Raw genomic sequence first — 23,909 nt, 5'->3', positions numbered from 1 at the left:
AACCACTTACACTTAAACTCTCTGTTAACTCATGAAAAAAGAAATCAAAGCTGCTCACTGACGCTGAAACAAATAATGGGTGCAATATATTTATGTAACATTTTTGTGAAAGCTGCATGCTTAAAGAAAATCATGTTTCTTTCCTTTCAGTCTTTTAAATTCAGATGTTTTTATTGACAAGTTTTTAAGCACACTCGGTGAGTTTTACATATGCAGCAGTCAAACTTAAGTTAGATGATCAAAAGTAAAATTCTGGACTATTTTTAAAATGAACACTTTACGTTTTTGAACATTAATGCAGCAAGTACAATAGGTAAAACTGGTCAACAGTGTATGTCTGCTAATCCTATGAACTTCATCCTCTGCTTGTGTGTATTTTACACACATTTATGGGAAATTTTAGAGAAAAACTGTGATAGATTTCACTTGTAAATGTCACAAACTCATCTCAGCTCTGTATTTGCAAATGAAAATTTGTGATTCTTATATGTCATCTGATTTTCAGTTCTCCTCCACGTTGCTACTCCTGACCTGCTGGCCTGTGGCAAACAGCCTAATGAATCTGCTATCCTGCTCTTCCCCCTACTGTACAATTATGGCATTTCAACCAACCAATATCTATACATCACAAATTCTACAACTTCAAAGTATTGGCTTCAAGCAGTTTTTTTTTAATATCCTCTTTGAAATTTTCTAAATATATTCTCCACATTAAAGAATAATTACCTTTTGACCACAAGCAATAACCTCTATAATAAAAGCTATCACTGTTCCCTCCTCAGTTACCATTTTTAAATGAACATCCTTCTGGCCCATTTAAGTAAAACTGGCTCTTACATCCTTTTTCTTATTCATTGCCCTCATTCAGAGAAGTTTGTCAAAATTAAATGCAGATTTTAATATAACACCAACAGGATCATATCAATCAAAACCTGCACGTTTGATGTTCACATATTAGCTCAAACTACGATCCAAACTATGAACATCAGTTTCTTTTAGTCATTTATCCTGTATTTGTCTGTGAAGTGTAATATCTGTTTATGCATCCAGCTGATTAGAGTTTCCAGTCTGCTGACTACTACTTTAATTCTGAGTCAGCAGTCCAATTAGCATCTAATTATTTGCATATTCATCATTACTTATACTCTGATAGTAAGGCTATAATCTTGATTAATTACCACTGGAAGCCAGTTATTTTCAAAAAGCATAGAGTGTGCTTTAGAACGCTTTAACAGCTTCAGGCGTGCAAGATCAACATACAGTGGTTAATATAAAATGTGCATTAGGCATCTTATTACGCATCATAAAGAAACACTCAAATAGATGAACATTTATGTGCATTGCTCCGCCATATGGCTGCTCCCTGATGTTTTATATACTTTTATTGTACACTTGTCAAACTATTTACACAATTTCAGAGGAATTACAGTGGCTTTTATCATATGTAATAATCGCTGTATGATGCCTTGTCCTTTGCATTGTTGAGCGCCTATCTCCTATCCTATCTCTTACCCTAAATATTCATTTTCTCCCTGCTCACTGTGCAGGACCTACAGGTTTTCTATGCTAGACTATCATCTGTCCCAAGATTTCCTATGTGGTAACATGACAAAAGAATTTGACACAAAATTAACTTGAATCTTTAATCCTGCCCATGTGATCAATAGGTCAATTATTTCTGTTGTCAATGAATCTGTTGTTTGGCTTCTTGACAAACTGAGTAGTTGTTTGGTTTATTAAACATTAATAAATGACAAAAAAAAAAAAAACATCAGTTGGTATTTCCAGAAGTCCAAGATGACATCCTCAGTTTTCTTGATTTGTCCAAAACCCAAAGACATTACGTTTACTGTCATAGATGAGTAGAGAATTCTAGAAATTATTCATATTTGGCACAAAATGTTTATACAAGAGGTGAAGGAGGTTTTTCTAGTTCTTACCTAGTTTGACAAAATAATAATATGTGATAATACGTGAAAATATATAGAGTAGGACATCTTACCCCAGAAAAACCTCCTGATCTGGGCAAAGAGGCCCTTCAAAAGTTATTTTCAACACTCTAGCCTGTTTAATGTTAGATTTGGGATTTATATGTATTATGTACACTGATAACTTGCATAGTAACAAAATAGGTAACCATTAGTAGAACAAAAAGTATAATTAGCTGTGTAAAAGCATTGTTGTGCCATATTATCTTGCTGTACCACTCGCTAGATAGCTTCAGTTCATCACTAGTGTTGGCAAAGTATCCCTGCTGATTGGTGATTTGACATAATTTTTATGACAGCAATTTACATATGAGTAATAATAAAGTTTTTATAAAGTTTTGGCTTTTGTCCTCATCCCATGAATTTTACATTATCTGGAAACAATCAAGCGATTTTTAAATTAATCAAAAATAATTTCTGTATGTATCATCACAGTTAAATTAGAAGCAAAACCAAAATAAGAAAATAAGGTTTACTGAATTGATGACACGCTAGCTAAGATTATTTTCACAGTAGATGGGGCATCTTCCTCAGATTGTGGTGTAAAATACATCTTTGCAAGATTTTACATTTGGTATTACAGTAACAAAATAGTTTTTTGGCATGATTAAATTGTCCTCTAAATTTGTTCACTAAAACACGCTTCTTGTGGATTTATTATGTTGATATTTAAAATACACGTGTTTTCAAATAAAATTCGTAAAAGGAGTCGTCTTATTCCAGTTTACCCTATTAATAAAGTTGTGTTCATTGATCAAAATGATCAGGTATCGATCATCGAAAAAAAAAAAACAGGCGGTCTTTTGGTTCCGCCCACCGCCGCTCAAACCGGAAGTTTAGCTGTTGTTGTCACACTGGAAGAAAATGGCTGCCGCTCCGACTTTTTTTCAATGAAGACACTGATATTTCAATTTCATTTCGTTTTCTTGCATTGGAGCCACAGTCGACCGCTATGCAATCTAAAAGGCAAGTCGATCCTCTCTGTTAAGACTGACGTCGCTCCGTCGCCTTGTGTCTCAGACGGCGTACGGCCGTTAGCGTAGCTGGTAACTTACGGCTTGTCCACTCGGAACGGACTAGCATGCTAACGTTAGCCATGTTAGCCTCAACGGTCAGGCACCAACGAGCTTGTTGCTATTCAGCTACTCTCTTGGCTGGGCGCACAGTCCTCAGAGTTCACTAAGCTTAGCTACCTTGTTTTATTCACTCTGAGGCATTTTATGCATATATTTACTTTGCAGCAGCATTTCAGATAGTAGCAAATGATGAAACAACTTAGATGAAACAATGTTTCGCTCGTCAGTCCTCTTAGCTGTTTGTATGTGGCATTTGATTGAGTGCCAGCCAGACTATTTGGCATCAGCGCTGTCTTATCTGCCTGCCAGCCACACCGAGTGTCTCTACACTAATTTATCTTGTATCCACGTTTGTTTTGCCACGTTGATTGCAATCCGTCTGCTGTGCTGCTGTGCAGGGTGTGAATGGTCACTTTAGGAAGGTGACAGTGTGGGGCAGAAAGGACAGCATCGTCTACCGTCCCTCGCCTTGCAGCTGGCGGTGGACCACAATGGTAAGTTTAATCTCTTTAAGTTAATTTATCTCTTCTCATTCAGTGGACTTCCTCAGGGATGCTTATATAAGGTAACCAGCCTAAAGCCTTCACCAGCCCTTACACGGGTTATTCTATTCTCTACCAGTTTGTGACTAATTTGTTTAATTTTATTCGTATTCCTCCCAAGCAACAAGTTCTGGAATATGCATTGGATCGAGCCGAGGTAAAAAGTAGTTACGTCTGTCTTGTGTGTTGTTAATATTGTAGAATAAGAAATTAATAACATATTTACCCATAGCTGCTCCTAAGCACAGATTGCTTGCATCATTGTTAGGGAGGCTAACTTTGTCCCATCATGTTCGTGAGGCGTTATCTGTCCCATCATTCATTAATCCAGTGTGTTATCTTTTATTTAGTACATTGTTGAAAGTGCTCGACAGCGACCAGCCAAAAGGAGAATATCATCAGGTGGGAGGAAGAGCTTGTATCAGAAGCTCTATGAGCTGTACATAGAGGAATGTGAGAAAGAACCAGAGTTAAAGGTTTGTGTTATGCTATGTAATTACATGCCTGCATTAAACCCTTATACATTCCAATCTGACGGAATGAGTGGGAAAAAATGTACAGGAAACAGCTTTCATACTGATTTGTAATGCATGAAAGTATTTCAGGTGTATACAAATTTAAAAACAAAGAGCTTGCATATGTGCAACAGTTTTGCACTAGTCCATCTTTTTCATTTGTACAGACTTCCAAATTAAAAGCTATTTCCTGCTTTTGTTTACTGTTTATCAACTAGAATACATATTTACTATTGGCTTGATATATTTATATTTGGTAAGTAGTGCTGCCAAATTGTTCGGGGGACATGTTGTTTAATCAGCTGCGATGTTGCCCAAAACATAAGCTGTAAACACTGTTCAACCACAATGAGAATATATAATTCACATCTCAAGGTTTACAAATAGACATTTCCACTCTCTAATTATCTGTCAAAAATATTAAAATTGGCTGAAATAATTGTGCATGGGTGAATGCACATCATCTTAAATTTTAAAGGATGACACTGGCAGTTCTTTTCTGTTAGAAAATATTTTAGAAAAAATACAAAACTGCTACATAACTGGTGTCTGTTTTTGTTGCTAATATGACAGATTTGCTTTTTGTATTTTTTGCTCGGTGTAGAATTTAAGGAGAAATGTGAATCTACTGGAGAAGCTGGTGTCTCAGGAGTCTGCATCATGTCTGGTGGTCAACCTGTACCCTGGGAATGAAGGCTATTCTTTGATGCTCAGGGGCAAAAATGGATCAGGTAGGAGAAGTTAAATAATGAAAGAAGCTCACAAGTGGACCACATTAGTCTCTACTGTAACATCCTTGTTTGCGCTGCTTTTTAGATTCTGAAACCATCCGTCTGCCATACGAAGAAAGAGAACTGCTGGAGTACCTAGATGCTGAAGAGTTGCCTCCTATTCTGGTGGATCTGTTGGAGAAATCACAGGTGTGTGTGGATTTTGAAATGTGTCATTTGTAAATGTAATGTATCAGTTTCAAATTGTAAAAGCAGCGCCTTGCAAGGTTTCAGTTCTGGATTTCCTATAGCAATTCTTAGTTGTGCTTTGTTTGGTGATACTCTTTACTTGTAACCATTTGTTAGTTGACTGCCACAACGTATATTTTTGTGTCTCAGGTGAACATCTTCCACTGTGGTTGCGTAATAGTAGAGGTAAGAGACTATAGACAGTCCGGTAATACCAAGATTCCCACCTATCAGAGCCGACACATCCTGCTGCGGCCAACCATGCAGGTACTATTAACAAATTTACAATTTTGATAAGTATTGGGTGAAAAATCTTAATTTGTTTTAACTCAAAAACAGATTTGTTTATACTGTGTTTACATTTTTTTCCCTTACAGACTCTGATCTGCGATGTCCATGCCATGACCAGTGACCACCACAAGTGGACACAGGTAAAGTGTCATGTTCACTATGTTTCTGTCTTCTCTTAATTTCACCATGTAGTCATTCACCACAGCATGAAACATTTTGTTGCATCTATTCATGTAAAGTATACTCAGATACTGCATTGTATTCAGGAGCACCTCTCCCTTGTACATCCTGAGTTGTTTCGAATCAGCACAGGAGTTTTCTGCAGTGTTTCCCTTTTCTCTGCTTTAGGATGACAAATTACAGCTGGAGAGCCAGTTGATTTTGGCCACCGCTGAACCTCTGTGCCTGGACCCCTCCATTTCTGTTACTTGCACAGCCAACCGCCTGCTTTACAACAAACAAAAAATGAACACTCGCTCCATGAAACGGTACTGAATACACTCACACGCCCAAAATCTAATTTAGTCTCTTCTTTTTGTATAAAATGGAAAACACACATATGAAAGCTCTTTGCCTATGAAAAGGAAAGGAAAAAAATAATGGAGCCAACAGCTTGATCACGTTGAGTTTGTTTGTTTGTTTGCGTCATAGGTGTTTCAAGAGGCACTCTCGAGCTGCACTGAACAGGCAGCAGGAGCTGTCACATCTGCCCATGCCACCACAGCTGCGGCTCTATGACTACCTGCAGAGGAGGAAGGAGAGGAAACCTGCTCCTGTCATAGACCTGAAGATCTCAAAGATCGGAAACGTAAGTGGTCAACATTCATAAAAGTATGGATTAAGGTCCAAAAAAATCTTAAACTACTGAAGATACATCAACTCGGTGTCTGTTTTGAATTTGATAGAAGATGTTTAATTACTAATTATTTTATCAACTAAACAACCTACATGAATTGCAGAACATAATTTATATTTGGTCCACCCTCTGAGCTTTAGTGACAGGAGCATTTGAATTGCATTGACTCTAAAAGTTTGTACAAAACCTGAAAGTCCATCCCAGCATGATGGGATGATGCTGATGCTCCAAAGCACTTCTTATGATGTCAGGAGTGTTTAGCATTCTCAGTCTTCAAGTGCTTCCATAAATGCTTAATGGATTTGAGGTCAGGTAACTGTGGAGGAAAGTCTATGACACTTGGCGCTACTTGGTCTTCTTTTTCAAGTAGTTCTTGCAAAGATTTGAGGTGTGTTGGACGTATTATCCTGCTGCAGTAAGAATCCGTCCCAACAAGGACACAAACCAGAGGATGCAGAGTCTCTTAAGAGTGGAGTGGGGCTTCTCCATGGATAGGATAGAGGCAATCCAGTGCAGGTTTTAAACTCTGGAGTGGGCACAACACCCCCAGTTGTAAATTTTCCCCACTTGTTCTGTGAGACCACCACTAGATAGTGTTTTTTGACTGTAGTTTTTCCTCATTGGAGTTGTGCATTTATTATTTTGCTAATTTTATATGATCTGTAATGAAGTTGCTTTTCTATCTCCCAATTACCACAGCTTGATGTATTGATCTATGTAGGACAGTTATTATCTGCATAGTGGTGCTTTGGATGTGACTGGTGTAGTTTTTGCAAAGCGTTTGAAAGTGCCATGCAGTCCTCTTAAAAACCTTCAGCCTAGCCATGATTTGGTGTCTTGAAATGGAAGGAATTCAGACCGAGAAATAGTGCAGTATCTTACATTTTTTTCCATAATAAATTATTGTGGTTTGACTTTTTTAAAATTCCTCTGACTTTCTCATTATTTCTCGATATATGTGAAAATATGAATGAGTGTTGATGCTCTCAGACGTTTGGACCCCTGTGTATATGCACTGCATTATACATACACGGAAAAGAGGAAGTTTCCTGAGTCTCCCAAATGAGAATTGAAAAGATGCTTAAGGCATTGTTGCTTCCCATGGTGGTATTTAGCCACTGTGAAATCGGGTGAAAATCTTTGGCGAGCATTCCATTCAAACAGCTAAGCTACTGTACTTGTGCTCCAGTTCACTGTGTGACTGATTTCGTCTCTTTTTTTTTTACTGACCTCAAGTTAAAATGTGTATAAATGCCCCAAGGTAGTCACTAGAATAATAGGTGAAAAGAAGTTGATGTTTTAGTGATGTATTATTTCTGTTTACCGTTTCCTACTGCCAAGAAAATCTCTTAACCTTTTGTAACTGTCACTTGTTTTGCCCATATTTTTTCTCTGCTGCTGTCGTCACGGGCAGTGTGTTGACATGTGGAAGCAGAACAACTGCCAACTAACTGTACCCAAGGAAATTGATGTAAGTAGCTTAATAACCCTATATAACGCTGTCACTTAAACACTTGAAGCAACACTACTTAAAAACCACTCTGTTCATAGTCTGGCAGTTATAATGCGGCGCCTATAAAACCATTTTGTTTGTGTGTTGCTCTAGGTGGAAAAGTACGCTGTGGTTGAGAAATCTTTGCAGCTGGAGGACTCTCAGCCCACTACTGTGATCTGGCCTGCCGAGGTAAGTTTGGCAGCAGCATTAATCCTCCCTGAGGGTGCAGATCAATGATAGCTGTTTGCTCTCAGAAATGAGCAGGGAGTGTTTGTTTGAAATGTAAGTAAGTCAAAAAAGTTATTTATATAGCATCTTTTACAGAAAAGTTACAAAGTGCTGCACTGGATAGACATACAAAAAAATGATAAATAGCAATATATATATGATAACTGATTGCCCTGTGAATCAGTAAGAATGGGCGTTTAGAGGCTTTTTAAAGGCATTTGATCTAATAGGAGGCTCTGTTCCAGAGGAATAAATACTTTACGGGAAATAAAGTAAGTGTGGACTTTGTCGACTCCCTACATTATGAAAAATAACCACACAGCCCCTGTTTAATTGTAAGTGATGCAAAAATGTAGAGTTGCTAGAGTCAGCTAGAGTGCAGTACTTTTACTTTAGCAGTGGAGAGAGAGTAGCAAACCGTTTCTGATGCTGAAGATTTAAAGGAAACTATGCGCTCAGAGAAAGGGTTGGAGTCTTACTAAGAAAATGATTAAAATTGCAGACAAACAGTGGGCATAGGTCGTGAGCACACTTTGACAGAATTGTGTAATTACTCTCACTGCCAGAAGGGGGAGACGAAAGTGTCACTCTGCAGGTTTAAACAACCTGACATAGATTGCTTTTTGATGGTCAGCTATAAGTACAGATTGTGCAGAACTACAAACTGCTGTACATGTGGAACAGATTTAAATATCATACATGCTTTTACGCCTCTGGAAAAAATAGACCATGCTGGACTGTAGACAGACCATTTCAGTGACGTTCTTCCTCTTCATAAATGATCCTGGATATTGTTAGTAAATACTTCCAGCATATTTCATTCCAATGGAAAGTCTCTGAGATAAAAGACATTTTTTATGGATGCTGGGCTCTGAATCCGGTGGTGCTAAGCGCAGTCAAGGTTACAAAGCAATGCTGCTTGAATGAACATAAATGTTTGTGACTACAAATGAAATCACAGTTGCAGTCTGCCCCTTGCCTGCCTTCACTCTTCCACATCTGTCTTCTTGTCATAAACATTTTTCTTCACGTTAGGTAAAGTCAAATGTTTTCATAGCAACCAAGTTAGCAGTACTTTGTTCAAAATCTTTAATGTATTCGGTCTGTTGTGACTTGACTGCCAGTTTTCTGTAAAGTTAAAATGAACCACACCTCTAGATTTATTTATTTATCTATTTACTTAAGCATTATATTTATTTACTGATTTTTTAAAAATTTGTTTTAGTGCCCTCCACTGGTAGAAAGAAAAGAACCACACCTTAGCACAGGAACCAGACACTAAAGTGATTAGATAGAGTTTCTACATAAATCCATTGAAATACATGATTTAAAACTACTCATGGAGTAAAATGCAGAACAAAATTTAGATTGCACATATCCTTTGGCACATATTTTGATTTATTAACACATTTTGATTAATTGATGCTGAGACTTCTTAACTTGCGGCCCATTTACAGTTGGACAAAAAAAATGACACCAGTTCCCTTCTCTGTCGTCTTTGTGTCCACAGGAGGTTGTAGACGACTACACGTTTGAGTGCGAGGTGGGGGGTCAGGCTCAGAGGACCAAGGTGTCTATCTTCCAGTCAATGGGGGACCCGCTGGTGTACGGCAAGATTTACTGTGCTAAAGAACCAAAGGCAGAGGAGGACAGCACAGACCTAAAACTCATACATCCCCCGTAAGTACACTCAAGACAAATCAGAACCCAGTGACGGCATTTAAAATGTCACCCTGAATTAATTTGTCTTCATCTCTTTTGCCTCATTCACAGTTTCCTCATAGGGTCAAAGATAGATGCAGACCGGTGAGTCACTGTATTGGTTTTTGTTCAGAAACATGTCCTGCCAAATAGAGTTTATGCTGTCAGCAAGTGTGATATGATTTTTTGTCTGATTCACAGGTTTCTCACGCAGTACAAAGGAGTTTATGAGAGAGATGTAAAGTGTCAGGTCAAGATGTCCCATAACTCAGGCAACGTGGGACAGGGGCCTCCCTCCCCCAGCAAAGATGAGGTAAGTACTGGATGTAGGGAAAGTGTGAGGTAACTGAGTAGAGTTTGAGAGATAATAATGCTTGAGCTTTGTTAAAACGTTACCCTACCTGTCGTTGTGACCACGGTGTTGTGATTTGCATTTAGCGTTGTTGAGAAAATTATTTTTATCCAAGTGTTGTGAAGCGCAGAGGCTAACAAACAGGTTTCAATGTCATCTACAGGGTGATGGTATTTCTCCACTGGTCCAGACGTCACTGTTGGGAAAGGGGGTGAAGCACCGACCCCCTCCTATCAAACTGCCTTCAGGATCAGGCAGCAGCTCCTCAGGTACATCTGCTAATTGTGGCAAAGAAATGCAACCATGTGGTGGTTCTACATGATTCCTGAATGGAGCAGAAAACAGGGGGGAAAAGGAGTAAATAGCCTCATTTATAGAAAGTCCCAACATTTTGCTATCTGTGATTTCTGTAGTGCTCTTCACAACAGCAAATGTGTTAAAATTGAAAGAACAAAAGCACACCCTTCAATTAGTGAAGAATCACAGTGGAAAATGGATGCAAATAAATCATAGACATGGCTTGAAGTTGTACAGACCTGTCCTGGAATTCCAGCGTGGTGCCACGGCTGTAATCATTTTAGATTAAAAAATGTCTATTGTTAAGTGTTTTTGGAAAATATTCTTGCATATTGTGTAACAAAAATATGACTATGTAATGTATGTATACAGTCAGAGGGAACCCTACATTTTGTTGTTTGTTTTTTTTTGTATTTTTGGTGGACCTATTCTATTAATAGAAACCTTTGTTTACATTGTGGCTCAGTGATGTGTCGGTTGTGCTTCTTTGAGAAAGCAGGCCTGTCATGCCACATGCAATATTTATCGACCAACAGAAGAAAAAGTGTTGTAAAGTATTCACGTACTTTGACCGTATGCATATAGGGTGTTCTTTGTGGTGCTAAAAATTGTGCCTAGACTTAGATACAATACCACACTACAGTGTCCAACTAACAAAAGAATGAGTAGATAATATACTTTGCTGCCATTTGGACATTTAAAGTCCATGTGAGGATTCACATTTAGAAAAATGATATTGGATATTCTTGGTGTTCTGTAATATGTTGTCATCCATCTGACTTGTAGCTTACAGCTTGCGAGGCTATGTTTTTAGCATGTTAGACTTTATCTCTCCAAACTTCTGAAAACATTTCAGGCAGGCAAATTTTCGTTGGTTTAAGGCCTGCTTATGACAAAAAATTCAACATAAATATAGCATCAAATATAGTTTGATTTAGCATCAGTGCGTTAGCGTTGGATTTTTCCTTTCACGGCTTGCATCTTGTCTGCATTGTAATGTTGAGGTCAAGTTACAGGGGAAGGATTAACCCTGCAAAATCCACGGAGAAAGCCCAAAGGGAAGCCTCATATACTTGACTCTTTTTTTCAGGTAATCCATATAGTTCACAAACCACCAGTGGTCTACTTAAGTGTCCTACGCCCCCTCCAGCCAAAAGCCAGTCTCTGAACAGGAAGCACTCCATGGAGCTGGGCCAGGTGGGCCTGCTGTCGCCTGCCTCCCTCTCTCCTATGAGCTCCACGCAGAGTGAGTACAGCTGATTCTTACGAACTGCTGGACAGCTGACTCTCATGGGACGGTTGTAAAAATTAGCTGTAATAGTTTGTCCTATGTCACCTTTTCTCACAGCTCCCAAGTTTTCCAGAGCTGGAATTTTTTGACAAACTCTGATAAATTACCTTGACAAGAGTTCAGTTCTTAAGTAATATGGAAAAGAATTTTAAAAGCATAAAACTACAGGGATGTATCTGGAACTCGACATGAGCACGTCCTATTGCATCATCGCAAGCACTTTTCTCTATAGTCTCTTGTGTTCTAACTAAAACCAGCTGCCACGGACAGTTTTGATCTGACGAGGGGCTCATAATTGTAATTCAGTTTTTCAGCTGTTGTTCACCAACATTAGCTTCCATTTGACCCAGAAGCCATCATCATTGTCAGAAAAATGAAAACCTAATCAAGCATTGAACTGACTTCTGGCTCTAAAGGCATCACCAACTGAAAGAACTGTTTTGCTCTTTTCACCCACTTTTCCATCTTAAGGATCGGGGACCCCCAAGCCATCTACCCCCACCCCCACTAACACGCCATGCTCGACCCCGCATCCCGTCGACTCTCTCTCTGCCCCTCTCTCGGTGACCCCAACACCTTCAGACCCTCCCATGGTTCAGAGCCAGTCGCAGCCGGCCCTCCTTACGTCTTTTGCCCAGCAGCAACTGGCTCTAAGCCAGTCCCTGCCTGTCATGACCATTCCCCTGCCCACCATGGGCACATCAATCACCACGGGAACCACCTCGTCACAGGTCATGGCCAATCCAGCAGGGCTCAATTTCATCAATGTGGTCAGCTCTGTCTGGTAAGAAAATAAACAGCCTCTGATGCCACACTGTCACTTGCAAGTCACTGTCCCTTCTCTTGATGATCTTGTACTGTGTCTGTAGTAGCCCTCAGACTTTGATGAGTGGCTCCAATCCCATGCTGGGTCCAGGCCTTAACCTGAGTGGAATCCTGCCACCTACAGGGTTGATGCCGACCATGCAGTCTGCAGCCCAAGCCGGTAAGATCTTCATTGTCATGTCTTCATGTGCATCACTGTAATGGGATATGAGCCGTCATTCTCTGTAGAAGGGGACACAATAGAAGCCTGATTTGCAAACAGTCATCAGCAATATGCCCCTGACTAGGAAATTATGAGGAGCTGCTGTATTGCTCAAGGATATTTTGTGGGTGTTGAATATGCATTGGCTGCTCCAGAGATTAAACAAGTAATTATGCAGTTAAGAGTTTATCCATGTGAACACAGGGTGACTGTTCCAACCAAGCAAGTGAAGTAAATATTTTTTAGCCAAGTGCATCAGAAGTTATTATGAGCCCACAAAAATAAGATTTCCTGGCTCTGGGCATGCTGACTAGGGGAAGGTGTTTCAGCATATATCCTAAAATCTAACATATAACCTCAGAAGAAACAATTCAAAGAGAGTGTGTGACAGGAATTGTATTTTTAAAAAGACACAGCATGAACAATTATTGTGACAGTTGGAACATCAGAACACAGGGCATTTACACAGTACAGTAACACTTCAAATTTAACAAAATCCAGTTCCAGTCTATGTGTCTGTACTTTTTGTCTCATTGTTCTGTGTTTGATGCAGCTGTAACTTATGTTATAGGGAGTCCTTTTGGCCTGAACAGCAGCGCTGGGTTGAGACCGTTGAATCTTGCATTGCAGGTATGACTCTCTGACGCTATAGGTAGCATGCACTGGGTATTTGTTTGGCATAACTCTACCCTGATCCTCACCTGTTTTACCACATCTGGAATATGGATGTGTGAGGAAGAGGTGCAGGTTACATTTCCTTCCACCTCCTTTTCCTGCACATCATGCATATTCAATGTAGTAAACAGTCCTTATGACACTTCTCTCAAGCCACGAGGGCATGCATCTTTCCCATGTGATGCCCTCAATGGAATTTTAAATGCTCATTGTGACAACATTATTACTCCTTCTTTTCTTGAGCTGCTCAGTCTCTTAGCAAAAGCCTTTGCTGGAGGAATAGTGGCAGAACCAGTAAAGGGGAAAGCAATTCCCTTTAGAGTCCCTTGTAGTTCAGACATCGTGATAGTGGTAAAATGATTGCTTTGTTAACTCCCGTTTCCCTCTTCCCCCCTTTTGCTTACACGTGCATCGTTCCTTTCCCTCTGCCTTTCCTCTTTCCATGTCCTGCCCTTCGTTCGTCCTCACCTCCCCGTGTTTTACTTCCCCCCCCTTTTTGTTTGTTGGTGTGTTTGTGTTTCACATCTCCAGATCCCCACTGGTCCTCTCATCTTTAACTCTCTGCAGCAGCCGCAGCTGTCCCAGTTCTCCCCACAGCAGAGTCAGTCAGCCACCTCCAGTCCTCAACAACAGGGGGAAACGGTGAGACACACAGTTCGCGTTCACGTGCTTACAATATACAGGGACACAGTCACAAGAGCCATTTATATTGATTCCATAATTGGGAAAGCAACTGCCAGATGTTACAAATTGTGTTAGATGAAATCTGTAAAGTTTAAGCTTAACCATGTTTAATATTTATAGAGTCCACATTTGCACAAATATGTATAATCTGGGTTCTGCACATTTGCTTGTCAGAATAGAAACTTAATGAGTAACTCTCCAAAGGAATACATCTGTCAAACATTTAACTGTGTATTTAGATTGTTGGGAGTTCTCAATGGCACAGAGATGTGTTTTATATAAAAAACTTACAATTTGTATTTCCCAAGACTCTCCTAGTAACTAGCTTGATTTGAGAGGCGATGCATGAGCCAAGGACCACAGTGAGTGAACTAATGGCAGTGAACAGTCATTACATATTTTACAAACCTGGACTTTATGTCAGAGTGGCTTGAAGAAGCCAGAAGTACAAAAGAAAGCCAGATGACCAAAGCGTACTGACACGTAATGACAGATTATGAATGTACTTGGCTGACCCTGCTGAAGGCCAGACTTGGGTCCCAATGGAAAATTAGAAAATCTGACAGCTGTCAGATACTCTTCATCATACAATGGCAAGTTTGAACGAACCTGTCATGGATATTGGGAGAAAAGCCCAGAATCCAGCAGTGGTGATGTAGGAGAAGGTGTAAGCACTGCCAAAACACATCTCAGCTGCCTAATGACCGGACCTTCAGACAAGCAAAATCACTACCGTCGTTTAAAATCACCTTTAAAAACTTTGTGTTGATACTGTTTCCTTTCACATCAGATTTTGTCTTTATTTCCTACCATTTTGTGAACAGATGCAATTTTTGTAACATTTTTTACACACATGCTTTAAGTTTACTTTTTTGAATTTTTGTAAATATCTTGAGAAGTTGTTTAAAAATACAGTGTAGCATATTTCAAGCGGCGAGGCACTGTATACATTACTGCTTACGTCTTTGTTGTTCACAGATTTTGTTTTGGTAGCCATCGTGTCTAATTGCCCTGATGTCTTGTGCTATTTTTAACTTTCTTTTTAGAGTGACCCGGGCTCCGATCAAAGTTTAGGAAACCAGCAAACAGCTGTCATCAACCTGGGAGTCGGAGGCTTCATGTCTTCGCAGGCAGCAGGTACGAGCCACGCAAATCCACACAGACACACCAATGCACATTAAAGCCACACAAATTGCTCGAAAACATTTTTCTTCATTCAGTCCTTTAACTTGTTTCCAAACAAAAATGTCACCATGCCACTAACTAGTACTAATAAGATGAGATTTACTAATGTATTCATGATTGTAATTACTGTTCATTAGGACTCATAGTCTGTAACTAAACATGATCATTTTACTGCAGTTAGCCATTGTTCCTCTCAGTGGAGCATGTAACAACTGACAGGAGAGACTCAACTTCCCCTTCTTCTCTGCTACATTCTCCTTTTTTCTTTTTCCTCTGTTGTTGTTGTTTTTATTTTTGCCCCCACCCTCATGTCTTTCCCTCCTGCGCTGTCTTTCTGTCTCCCTTCTCAACCTGCCCTGTTCACTCACACTTTTCCGGCTCACCCTATTCATGCTATTTCCCCATAATCCCCTCTTTAAAACAATCCACGCACATGGTCATTTACCTGTGCTGCTGGCCTCCTCGCAATGTCCTCTCTTTTTGTGCTCCCTTTCTTTTGTTTCACTTCTTTCCATGTGTGGTTATGCATCGCTGCTCCTTCTGTCCTCCCCTTCTCATCCCCGTCAATGTTCCCCGTTTGCCTGTATGTGCATCTTCTCTCTTCATACTTTACTACATTCCTTCTTCTGCTTCTCTCCCTCTTGCCATCACATCCTTCCGTCTGGGGCTCCCTCTCTCCTCCCCCCCCCCCTTAGTGCTGTCCCAGTTGGGCTGTGGGCTGGACGGGTCTGGGCCCCCGCTGCCTTCTCCAAGGCTTCAGCAGCAGCACCAGCCACAGATCCAAGTAATACAGCAACATTAACATCCATATACACATATATATATATATATATATATATATATAATCTTTGTAGGAGCTAAACACAGAGGCTAGATTCATCAGCCAACTCTCCATGCCTTTATTTAGCAGGCAGGTGTATGTTGTGCTACAACATAATCTGAGTAAATTAACTTTATGCTGTGTGTAAGACTGACGCAGACAAGAATCGATCATCTTAATCGTTCTGTAGCATTTTCATCAGACCTGCATAAAATTTAAGTAAATTTGAAAATACTTTCTAAGTGTGGCTCCAAAATGCTGAATTTTGAGGGCTATGAAAATTTGAAGACATTTAATATAGTAAGACTTTTGCTATATATAGTAAAAAAAAAAATCATCTTAAACAATATTTGAAAAATATATCCTTTAGGCTTTTCTTTAATTTAATGACGAGTTGCAGTTTAAACTGTATCACCTCAGGTCTGATTTTCATCAAATCCTTCTTCACCACTTTTTTTTGTTGTTGTTGTAGATCCACACCGTTCATTCCATCTTGTGTTGTATGTTTGGTTACTATGTTGTTTGACAAAGAAGACCTCAGTGGTCCCAGCAAACCCCCACGGCAGAGCTTGTGACACTTCCAATGGCAGCAACTAACAACGTGTCGAACTGGGAGGCATGTTCTGAGACGGCACTTAACTCCGGGATCTGAAATGTGGTCACTGGTTACATACATGTCTGAATAGTTGCTGACTGCATCATGACAGAGATGATAGGCTGTTACGCTGTAAGCATGAAGTTGTGAAAAGAGTTTATTTGCGGAGTTGAAGTTGCTGTCTTACTCTGAGCAGAAAGCACGGATGCTAAGCTGCATGTTTGTTTTCGCCGGGATCACAGCCAGTACTTTGTGTCTCCAGACGCCTCTGGTGCTGCTTGACTGTGTCCTGCCTCACTCCCCCAACACACCCCGCCCCGCCCCGAATCCGTCCTCTCTTCCTTCCTCCTCCTTCCCCTCTGCAACCCATTAACCACTCTTCTGTGTTTTTCCGCACACTCCTCTTGTATGCCGTATGTACGAGGCTTTAGTTCAGCTTCACTAACCCATGCCACTGATAGACGTACTTATGGCACAAAGTGTTCTCAAGATATTATGCAATTACAGTTTGAATGAGGGAGTCAGCTTAAGACCGGTGCCAGTTCATGTTTTTTTAACCTTACTGGAGGTGCTTACAGATACTTTAGATTCACTGACAACGTACTGAAATCTCCTCTGATTTTTTTTTTATTATTTTCCCCCCCGTCTTTCCTTTTACACTGAACAGTTGCAATTCTTGCACCAAATGCAGCAGCAGCAGCAAATGGCTATGGGAGCAGCAGCTCCTCAGGGGGGAGCACCACGGCAGCATACCGCCAGCCAACCAAGAAGTAAGAGGAAGAGGAGCACGCCACAGCCCCTCCCGAAGTCGTGACAGATGAAAATCACACTAAAACTCTTCCCCCAGCTACACAAGAACGTGAATGATCCATACTGTGCTCTTTGTCTGCCTCACTGTGGAGACTGCAGACAAAAAAACAACAACTTGTTTTTGTCTTTTCTGTTTGTCTTTTTCTAGCTGACAAATTTGTATGTAATGGTTGTCAGAGGTTTCGGAGAACCAAAACTGTGTCCACCATAGAGGATGGGGTTTTTAGAACAGGGAGCCCTAAACTTAAAGAACCTTACTGATATTTTTTTGACATGAAACAGAAGAAGATGGTTCTCGTAGGTAGTGGGCTTCCACAGTTAAACGCATTGCCCCTTCAGGAAGACTTTTTTTTTCTCTATGGAGGCTCCTGTGGACTGAGAGGATCATGAATGCACATTCTCAGAGGTTTCCAAGGCTGCCCGATCCTCCTGCCTCTGCTTGGTTGTCCCCGGTAGAAACTGCCCTTTAAGCACGGATCCCAGCTGAGCTTATTGACACCAAATCCTCCATATAACCATTACATGTGAAAATGCAAATCTGATCTTGGAGTAGTGCCTGGGGGCAGCTCTCTACCTCTCAGTCTGTTGGAAGTCTTTCTTCTGTTAGCGGTCCCGGCACAGGGCTCAAAACGAGGACTCAAGATCAACATGCAAGATGGGTGTATCTGCTTTTGTACAGCACATTTTGAAAAGGCATTTCCTTTTAATTAGTTCAGGAGCCATGAGCGTATTCTTATGAGACATCGAGTGTGTGTGTGAGACATTTCTGGACACTGAGAAATAATTTTTTTAAGCAGTCTTTGTCAGCAGTTTTATTGTTATTAAAAAAAGAATATATATTGACAGTGGAAAATACAGCTTTTAGATAAAAGGCATCGTCTGAGTCTCTTTATTGTGCCGTCTTCACACTCTGTATGACTTTGTCGATGAGTTTCTGGATCTCTCTCTGTCGTGCCGTTGCTCGGCTGATACACTCCTGCAGTTTCTCTCCTGACAATGACGTCCCGCCTGAGGAGAGGTTGTTAGAAGGAAAGTGTCACAATTTATAGGATTTGTTTTGAAGCGACTAATTCTGGAAAAACGCCATTCAAACCCTATCAGTTTCACAGTTGTATTTGGGATTTAGCCCTCGTTCTTTTAGTAGTTTTGTCAAAGCGCAGTTCATGTAAAATTCATTTTGCCAACACTGATACTGAAGTTACAGCATAGGTAAATGTCAGTTATATTTCATGGGAAACAAAATGTCTAAGAACACAAAAATCTCCTCAAAACTGTAATTCATAATGAATGTATCTCACTGCCTATAGCTTATTCGCACTGCTACCTCATAAACACTTAGATTTTTGTGTCACTTGCTTCATATCAAACTGAAATGTAACCTTTGTATTCTCAAACAAAACTATTTTCTCCAGCCCTACATTTTTGACAATTGAGAATATCTAATGAGCTTTCCTTTGTGTAATCACTGACAAATTAGCCAAACATCACCTATAAATAGAGCGGGGAGTCATCAGAGGCTGTTTCTGACCTGGTTTGTGGAGAGAGCAGAGTCTTCCTGCCTCATCCGTCACAACGGTGAGGTGTGAGGTCGACAGACTCTCCTCCTCAGCTGTGGGGTCGACGATCAGTATGGAGCTGCACCGAGAGCAGGGCAGGATTACAAAAGACGCACATCGCATTTATGAACACACTTTGTATTCTACTTTGACAAACTTACTCGTCAAAGACGCAAAAAGATGCACCGACTGGATGCTTGTGAATGTGCAGCCCACATCTCTTTGCTGGATTCACCTCTGGTGTACACGTCTCCTTGTTGATGGTGATTTCTGGGAGTTGTGCTGCAGAGACCAGTGACACTTAATATACTGAAAATACAGCTTACAAAACAGAACCTATTAAGTAGAGATTTTTTTTCTCTCAAAGACAGTGGTAGAATAGCTGTATTTGCTGCAACAATACTGCAGTACACAAAAAGATTAACACTACATGACAGGCACAAATTCCTGGCTTTATATTAAGCGACTAAGTATAGATTAAAATGCCTCAGACCAGGAGGTCCTGCAGAGAGGGAAGAGAAAAGTGGGAAAATATATCACAGGAACTTTGCTTCCACCATCAGTGATCGATACGAGGAAACTGCGTGAGTAGAGCCACAACAACTATCACTGAACTCATTCCAACATGAACTGTTTAACCTGTTTTGGAAATAGAATCTGAAGCCTGCAGAGCGATAACTACTAGTCTACGGACAAGTTCATTTTTCTCGGCTGTAAATAAAAATTATAATCATACTGCATACATTAGATCTATACAGACTGGTATTACTACTGTTTTATTTTTATCTTTTAGCAAGGGAACTACTACCAAATACTCAGATTTTATTATTTTTAGTCTGTAATTTTGCTTGAAGTCACACTGCAAGTAACCGTGCACTTTGGTCGCAAGAAGAGACAAGTAAAACACTTCAAAGTCAACAACTGTATGTATATTTTTTCACTTCCATCACAGTGAAGTCCATTGCTATCATTTTATACAGCACTTACTGTTCTTTAGAGCAGCCAGCAGGGCAATGATACAAGCATCCAGAATGTTCCCGTCGTAGTCGAGACACATAATGTCACAGTAGAGAACCCAGCACAGCTGCAAGCAGAATCAGTAGAATTAGTACAAATGGCTCAACATTTACAGAAACCACAACCGGTGAATAAATTATGTATCTTCAAGGCATTATACCTGGAACATACTGCATAGAAGACATTTACAGATATGTATTAACAGACACATATAGCATCTTAAATGATGAATATCAACTAAAATAAGAAGCATAATGTTGTTTTTTCCCAATATTTTGCCCATTTTATTGAAAGAAAATAACACAGTAACCCAACAACTACAGATTCTATTTTTAATCGTGCTGTAAACAGAATGACAAGTTCATGAATTTAAAGTCCTAATTATCAAATTCAATTATGTGACTATCACACAGAGCAGCGTGTGTGCGTGCTTCTGGATTTACCTTCCCTCTGTCAATGCACAAGTCCTCTGTTTTAATCACTTCAGAGCTGCAACACACGTGAGAAACAGTCAGTAAAAAGGAGTAATAGGCATGAAGACAGCCAACATGAAGGTAGTGTCTACAGATACGGACCCGTAGCCTGTGGCCTAAGGATACGGCACTTTCCCTTACTATAAATATTAATGAGACGTACATGAATATTAATGAGCCAGCTGATGAACGCGCTTTGTGATTGGCTGGTAATCCGACGGACATAAATATTAATAAGTCGGCTTGGTAATCCGAGTGATGAAGGCGCTTCCGTGATTCGAGGTGAATCTGCGTGCCGAGCCTGTCATGTCAGTCATCTGCTGTTCTCTTTTCTATCATGCATAATGTCTTATAAATATCATTATCTGACTTTTTCACGGACAGCGATTTGGGGGTTGAAATCAGCACTACTATTAAAAATAGCAAAACTTTTTATTCCCGTGACCCTGTTCTAATAAAGCACAAACAGCAAACAAAACAAATGGCGGAACTAACAGCCAGCAAACTACAAGTATTTTTTTACCTTCAAAAGTAGCGACAGACTATTACATATTAACAACCTAAACAAAACCCTGACGTATTTTCTACGTCTGTCAACACAGACACTGCACGTCAGTCACTTTAATGTTAGCGGACTCTGTTGAATGGCTAAGTTACATCACCACAAACAAATCTCACAATATCACAGTAAATCGAGTTTGTGTTTTGTTTTTTTTTTTAATTCATGCCGAATTAAAGAGCTGCTCCTCGCCATTCACGAGTGTTTGTTTCATATTCGACATCCTTAACTTTATCTTGTAAATTAGCGTCCGAAATTAAATGGGAACATTTGCAATGGAGTTCGTCAGCCGCTTCCACCACTGAACGCGGTAAACTAATTAATAGGAGCTGGACTTCAAACAATTTATACACGGCGTCTAAAAGCGTAAAAACTGCAATGTCTAAAGTGTGAGAGGAGACGGTGTATTTTTGGTTAAATTATACAATGTTCGCCGTCAAAGTCATTCATATAAACTGCCTGTAATGTGCAGCAAATAGTTCACCGGTGCCAGCTCTTCAGTGACCTTAACGGGTCCGTACCTCTAGTACAGATGCTACGGATACGGGTCCGTACCTGTAGCATCAACCTTTGATGAAAGCTAAGAAAAATGTATAAAAGTCTGTCACACCTTTCAATTACATCAGCGATGAACTGGCTGGCAGCCTGGGCCTGTTCTCCTGGTGGACCCGGTCGGAACCGAGAGGAACATAAAGGTGGCAGGTCCACGTTAGGCACTACGAAGGGCACAGAGAGAGAGGACTCAACTCAAGTGTTTGTTAATGTTACAAATTAGAATGGCATCCAGAAGATGTAGTCAAATCATAAACAGCAGGAGGAAAAAGACAAAAAAAAAAAAAAACCCGCAGTTCAATGACTATAACTTGTCTGTTTATTAATTTTTGATTCAGTTGAAAGTAAGTTCCTCCTCTCCACTGTTACCAATGTGTATGCTCAAAAGGAGTTTATTGATTGATTGGGTCTTCCTTCGATAATTTTATAGAGACTTAACCCTAATTAATAATCTGAATTAGTCAGGTAATTTGTTTGAATATATAATATTGTAGGTTCCTAATCCTAAAAGTTAAATTAGTCTGGCAAATCTGCATAATTAACAATAGTATACGGGCTTCACCTTAATATTTAATTTAGTCAAGTTATGTTGCATTTATACAATATAGTAGGTCTTTAACTGTGATATGTAAATTAGGATAACTAATAACATTTTAGGGTCTTAACCATAATATCTAAACTTACACTAATCTAATGTGTAATCTTATTTTTCTATTGAAACAACCCTAACATGTGCTGTACAAATAACAATGACTTGACTAATGTGGTTTTATTGCTTTAATTATTTAACTTCTATTCATTAATGTTGACATCATGTGCTTTGCATTTTTGTGTCCTTTTGCTTTAACCTTATCTTAGTTGTTGTTATTTTGCTCTGTGGGTATCCTGCTTTTGCACCGTCTATTAAAGCACTTCGCAAACTCTTATTTCTAAAAGTGCTGTACAATTCAAGTTAGTATTAATGTCATATTCATGTAATAGAAAAGGGAAAGGGGGCGGATCTTGTCTTCAATCAACCTTGGCGCTCTACCTACCGATGTAACCTTTACCGGGTGCCTCCACTGTCGGGTTTGTCAGCTCCTGCAGATGAAAATAATTTGCTGTTAATCAGGTCTAGCTTTATTGAGACAAGGTTTTTAACGGCTGTTTTCTGGAGCTTTTACCGCTTTGATTCCACAGATGATCGTGGTGTTTCCCAACTTCACCAGCGCTGAGCCATCTGCTGTGGATATGGACCCTGACCAGAGAGAACAGGAGACACAAAACAGTGACTGGGATCTGACAAAATGAAGGAACACATTTAATACAGTAAGGAATAAATCATTCTCACCTATGTTGAGTGTTGTAGTTCTGAATTCAGACAGCTCCCGTCCATCAGGTCGACAGTTTTCTTTCTGAGAAGGAGATGTTTGAACGTAATGAGACAGCTGATACTGACACTAGCAATAAATAGGTATATGCACCCACTGACTCAGCAGAACAAGGTTTAGTAAACTGACTGCGAACTGAAAGGATTGTGGTCACGAACCAGAAAGCTCCTGTGGTACTCCAGAGGCTCAGCAGTCCTGCAGAGTCAACAAGGAATGAAGGATATGACAGATAACTACTGAGATCAGACTAACGACAACAACACAACAAAGAGACTGGGTAGTTTATGGCCTTAAATCGACTATTCCGTTGATATATACACGTGGATAGCAGTAAATGTGAATTCATTATGAACTACAGCATGAGAGAATCAACACATGAACTGAATGAAGAGCGCCGTTTTCGGTTTATCCTAGTATCAGGTCCTTTATTTTTGGAAAAGCACAAAATAATCAGATTTACATCAGCGCTACTGTTACATCTATTTAATGTGTAATAATAAACCAATTCAAAAGTACTACTTTCGGTAAAACGGCTACAATTTCTATGTTCTTACTTGAAACCAGCCGCCATGATGTTTTGATTAACCACGTGGGTTTGGAGTACGTCCTACGGTAGCCGGTAAGAGGAAATTCGCCGGTGTGGCGCTAAAAAGCGAACATTGCCCCAAAACTGATATGTCCTGGTTCATGACCATCCCTAGCTGCACTACCAAACTACTGTTTGGCAGCTAAATCGCATTTTCACCTAAGTAAAGTTCTACTTTAATTATTTTCTCAGGCACGGATATTTAGAATTGCACATGCACACACATAATTTTCTTTTCATTCTTTAATCAAACAATTTCACATAGAATAAAGAAAATAAATCAGTTTAGATATAACAATATTCTCTTGGTATCACAACTTCCTACACACTTTATGCTGAATTTACCATATTAAACACCAGAGTACCTACACACTCATTTATAAAGCAGTATGATCAGGATTAATAAGGC

At 39.8% G+C, this 23,909-nt stretch overlaps 2 protein-coding genes across 6 annotated transcripts; one reads left to right on the top strand and one right to left on the bottom strand.

The window, feature by feature from the left end:
- The first annotated feature begins 2,828 nt into the window (after positions 1 to 2,828).
- On the top strand, positions 2,829 to 18,258 carry supt20 (SPT20 homolog, SAGA complex component). Of its 5 annotated transcripts, none has more exons than XM_022210026.2 (24): positions 2,829 to 2,954; positions 3,463 to 3,558; positions 3,728 to 3,763; positions 3,957 to 4,082; positions 4,726 to 4,852; positions 4,938 to 5,041; positions 5,231 to 5,347; positions 5,458 to 5,511; positions 5,720 to 5,859; positions 6,023 to 6,179; positions 7,642 to 7,698; positions 7,834 to 7,911; positions 9,461 to 9,630; positions 9,724 to 9,756; positions 9,853 to 9,964; positions 10,167 to 10,272; positions 11,391 to 11,546; positions 12,063 to 12,375; positions 12,464 to 12,576; positions 13,190 to 13,248; positions 13,825 to 13,935; positions 15,024 to 15,114; positions 15,858 to 15,946; positions 17,245 to 18,258. In XM_022210026.2, the coding sequence occupies exons 2-24, from the start codon at positions 3,556 to 3,558 to the stop codon at positions 17,389 to 17,391; spliced, it is 2,499 nt and encodes an 832-aa protein (XP_022065718.2). In that variant the 5' UTR covers positions 2,829 to 2,954; positions 3,463 to 3,555; the 3' UTR covers positions 17,392 to 18,258. The 5 variants fall into 5 exon arrangements, with proteins under 5 accessions (XP_022065718.2, XP_051793438.1, XP_051793437.1 ...); XM_051937478.1 differs by having other exon boundaries at positions 12,461 to 12,576; positions 17,269 to 18,258; XM_051937477.1 differs by having other exon boundaries at positions 12,461 to 12,576.
- On the bottom strand, positions 18,185 to 23,541 carry exosc8 (exosome component 8). The gene is made up of 11 exons (XM_022210055.2): positions 23,469 to 23,541; positions 23,073 to 23,109; positions 22,875 to 22,938; positions 22,708 to 22,781; positions 22,579 to 22,624; positions 21,603 to 21,708; positions 20,404 to 20,449; positions 19,931 to 20,027; positions 19,105 to 19,225; positions 18,916 to 19,022; positions 18,185 to 18,395 (listed from the first exon to the last, which is right to left on the bottom strand). Exons 1-11 carry the CDS (start codon positions 23,483 to 23,485, stop codon positions 18,277 to 18,279), a joined length of 834 nt encoding a protein of 277 aa, XP_022065747.1. The 5' UTR covers positions 23,486 to 23,541; the 3' UTR covers positions 18,185 to 18,276.
- Between the last annotated feature and the right edge of the window lie 368 nt (positions 23,542 to 23,909).

This window comes from Acanthochromis polyacanthus, chromosome 17 (assembly GCF_021347895.1).
Source record: "Acanthochromis polyacanthus isolate Apoly-LR-REF ecotype Palm Island chromosome 17, KAUST_Apoly_ChrSc, whole genome shotgun sequence".
NCBI classification, from domain to species: Eukaryota; Metazoa; Chordata; class Actinopteri; family Pomacentridae; genus Acanthochromis; species Acanthochromis polyacanthus.
Note: the sequence above shows the minus strand (reverse complement) of the source record. Positions and strands in the feature narration are given on the sequence as shown.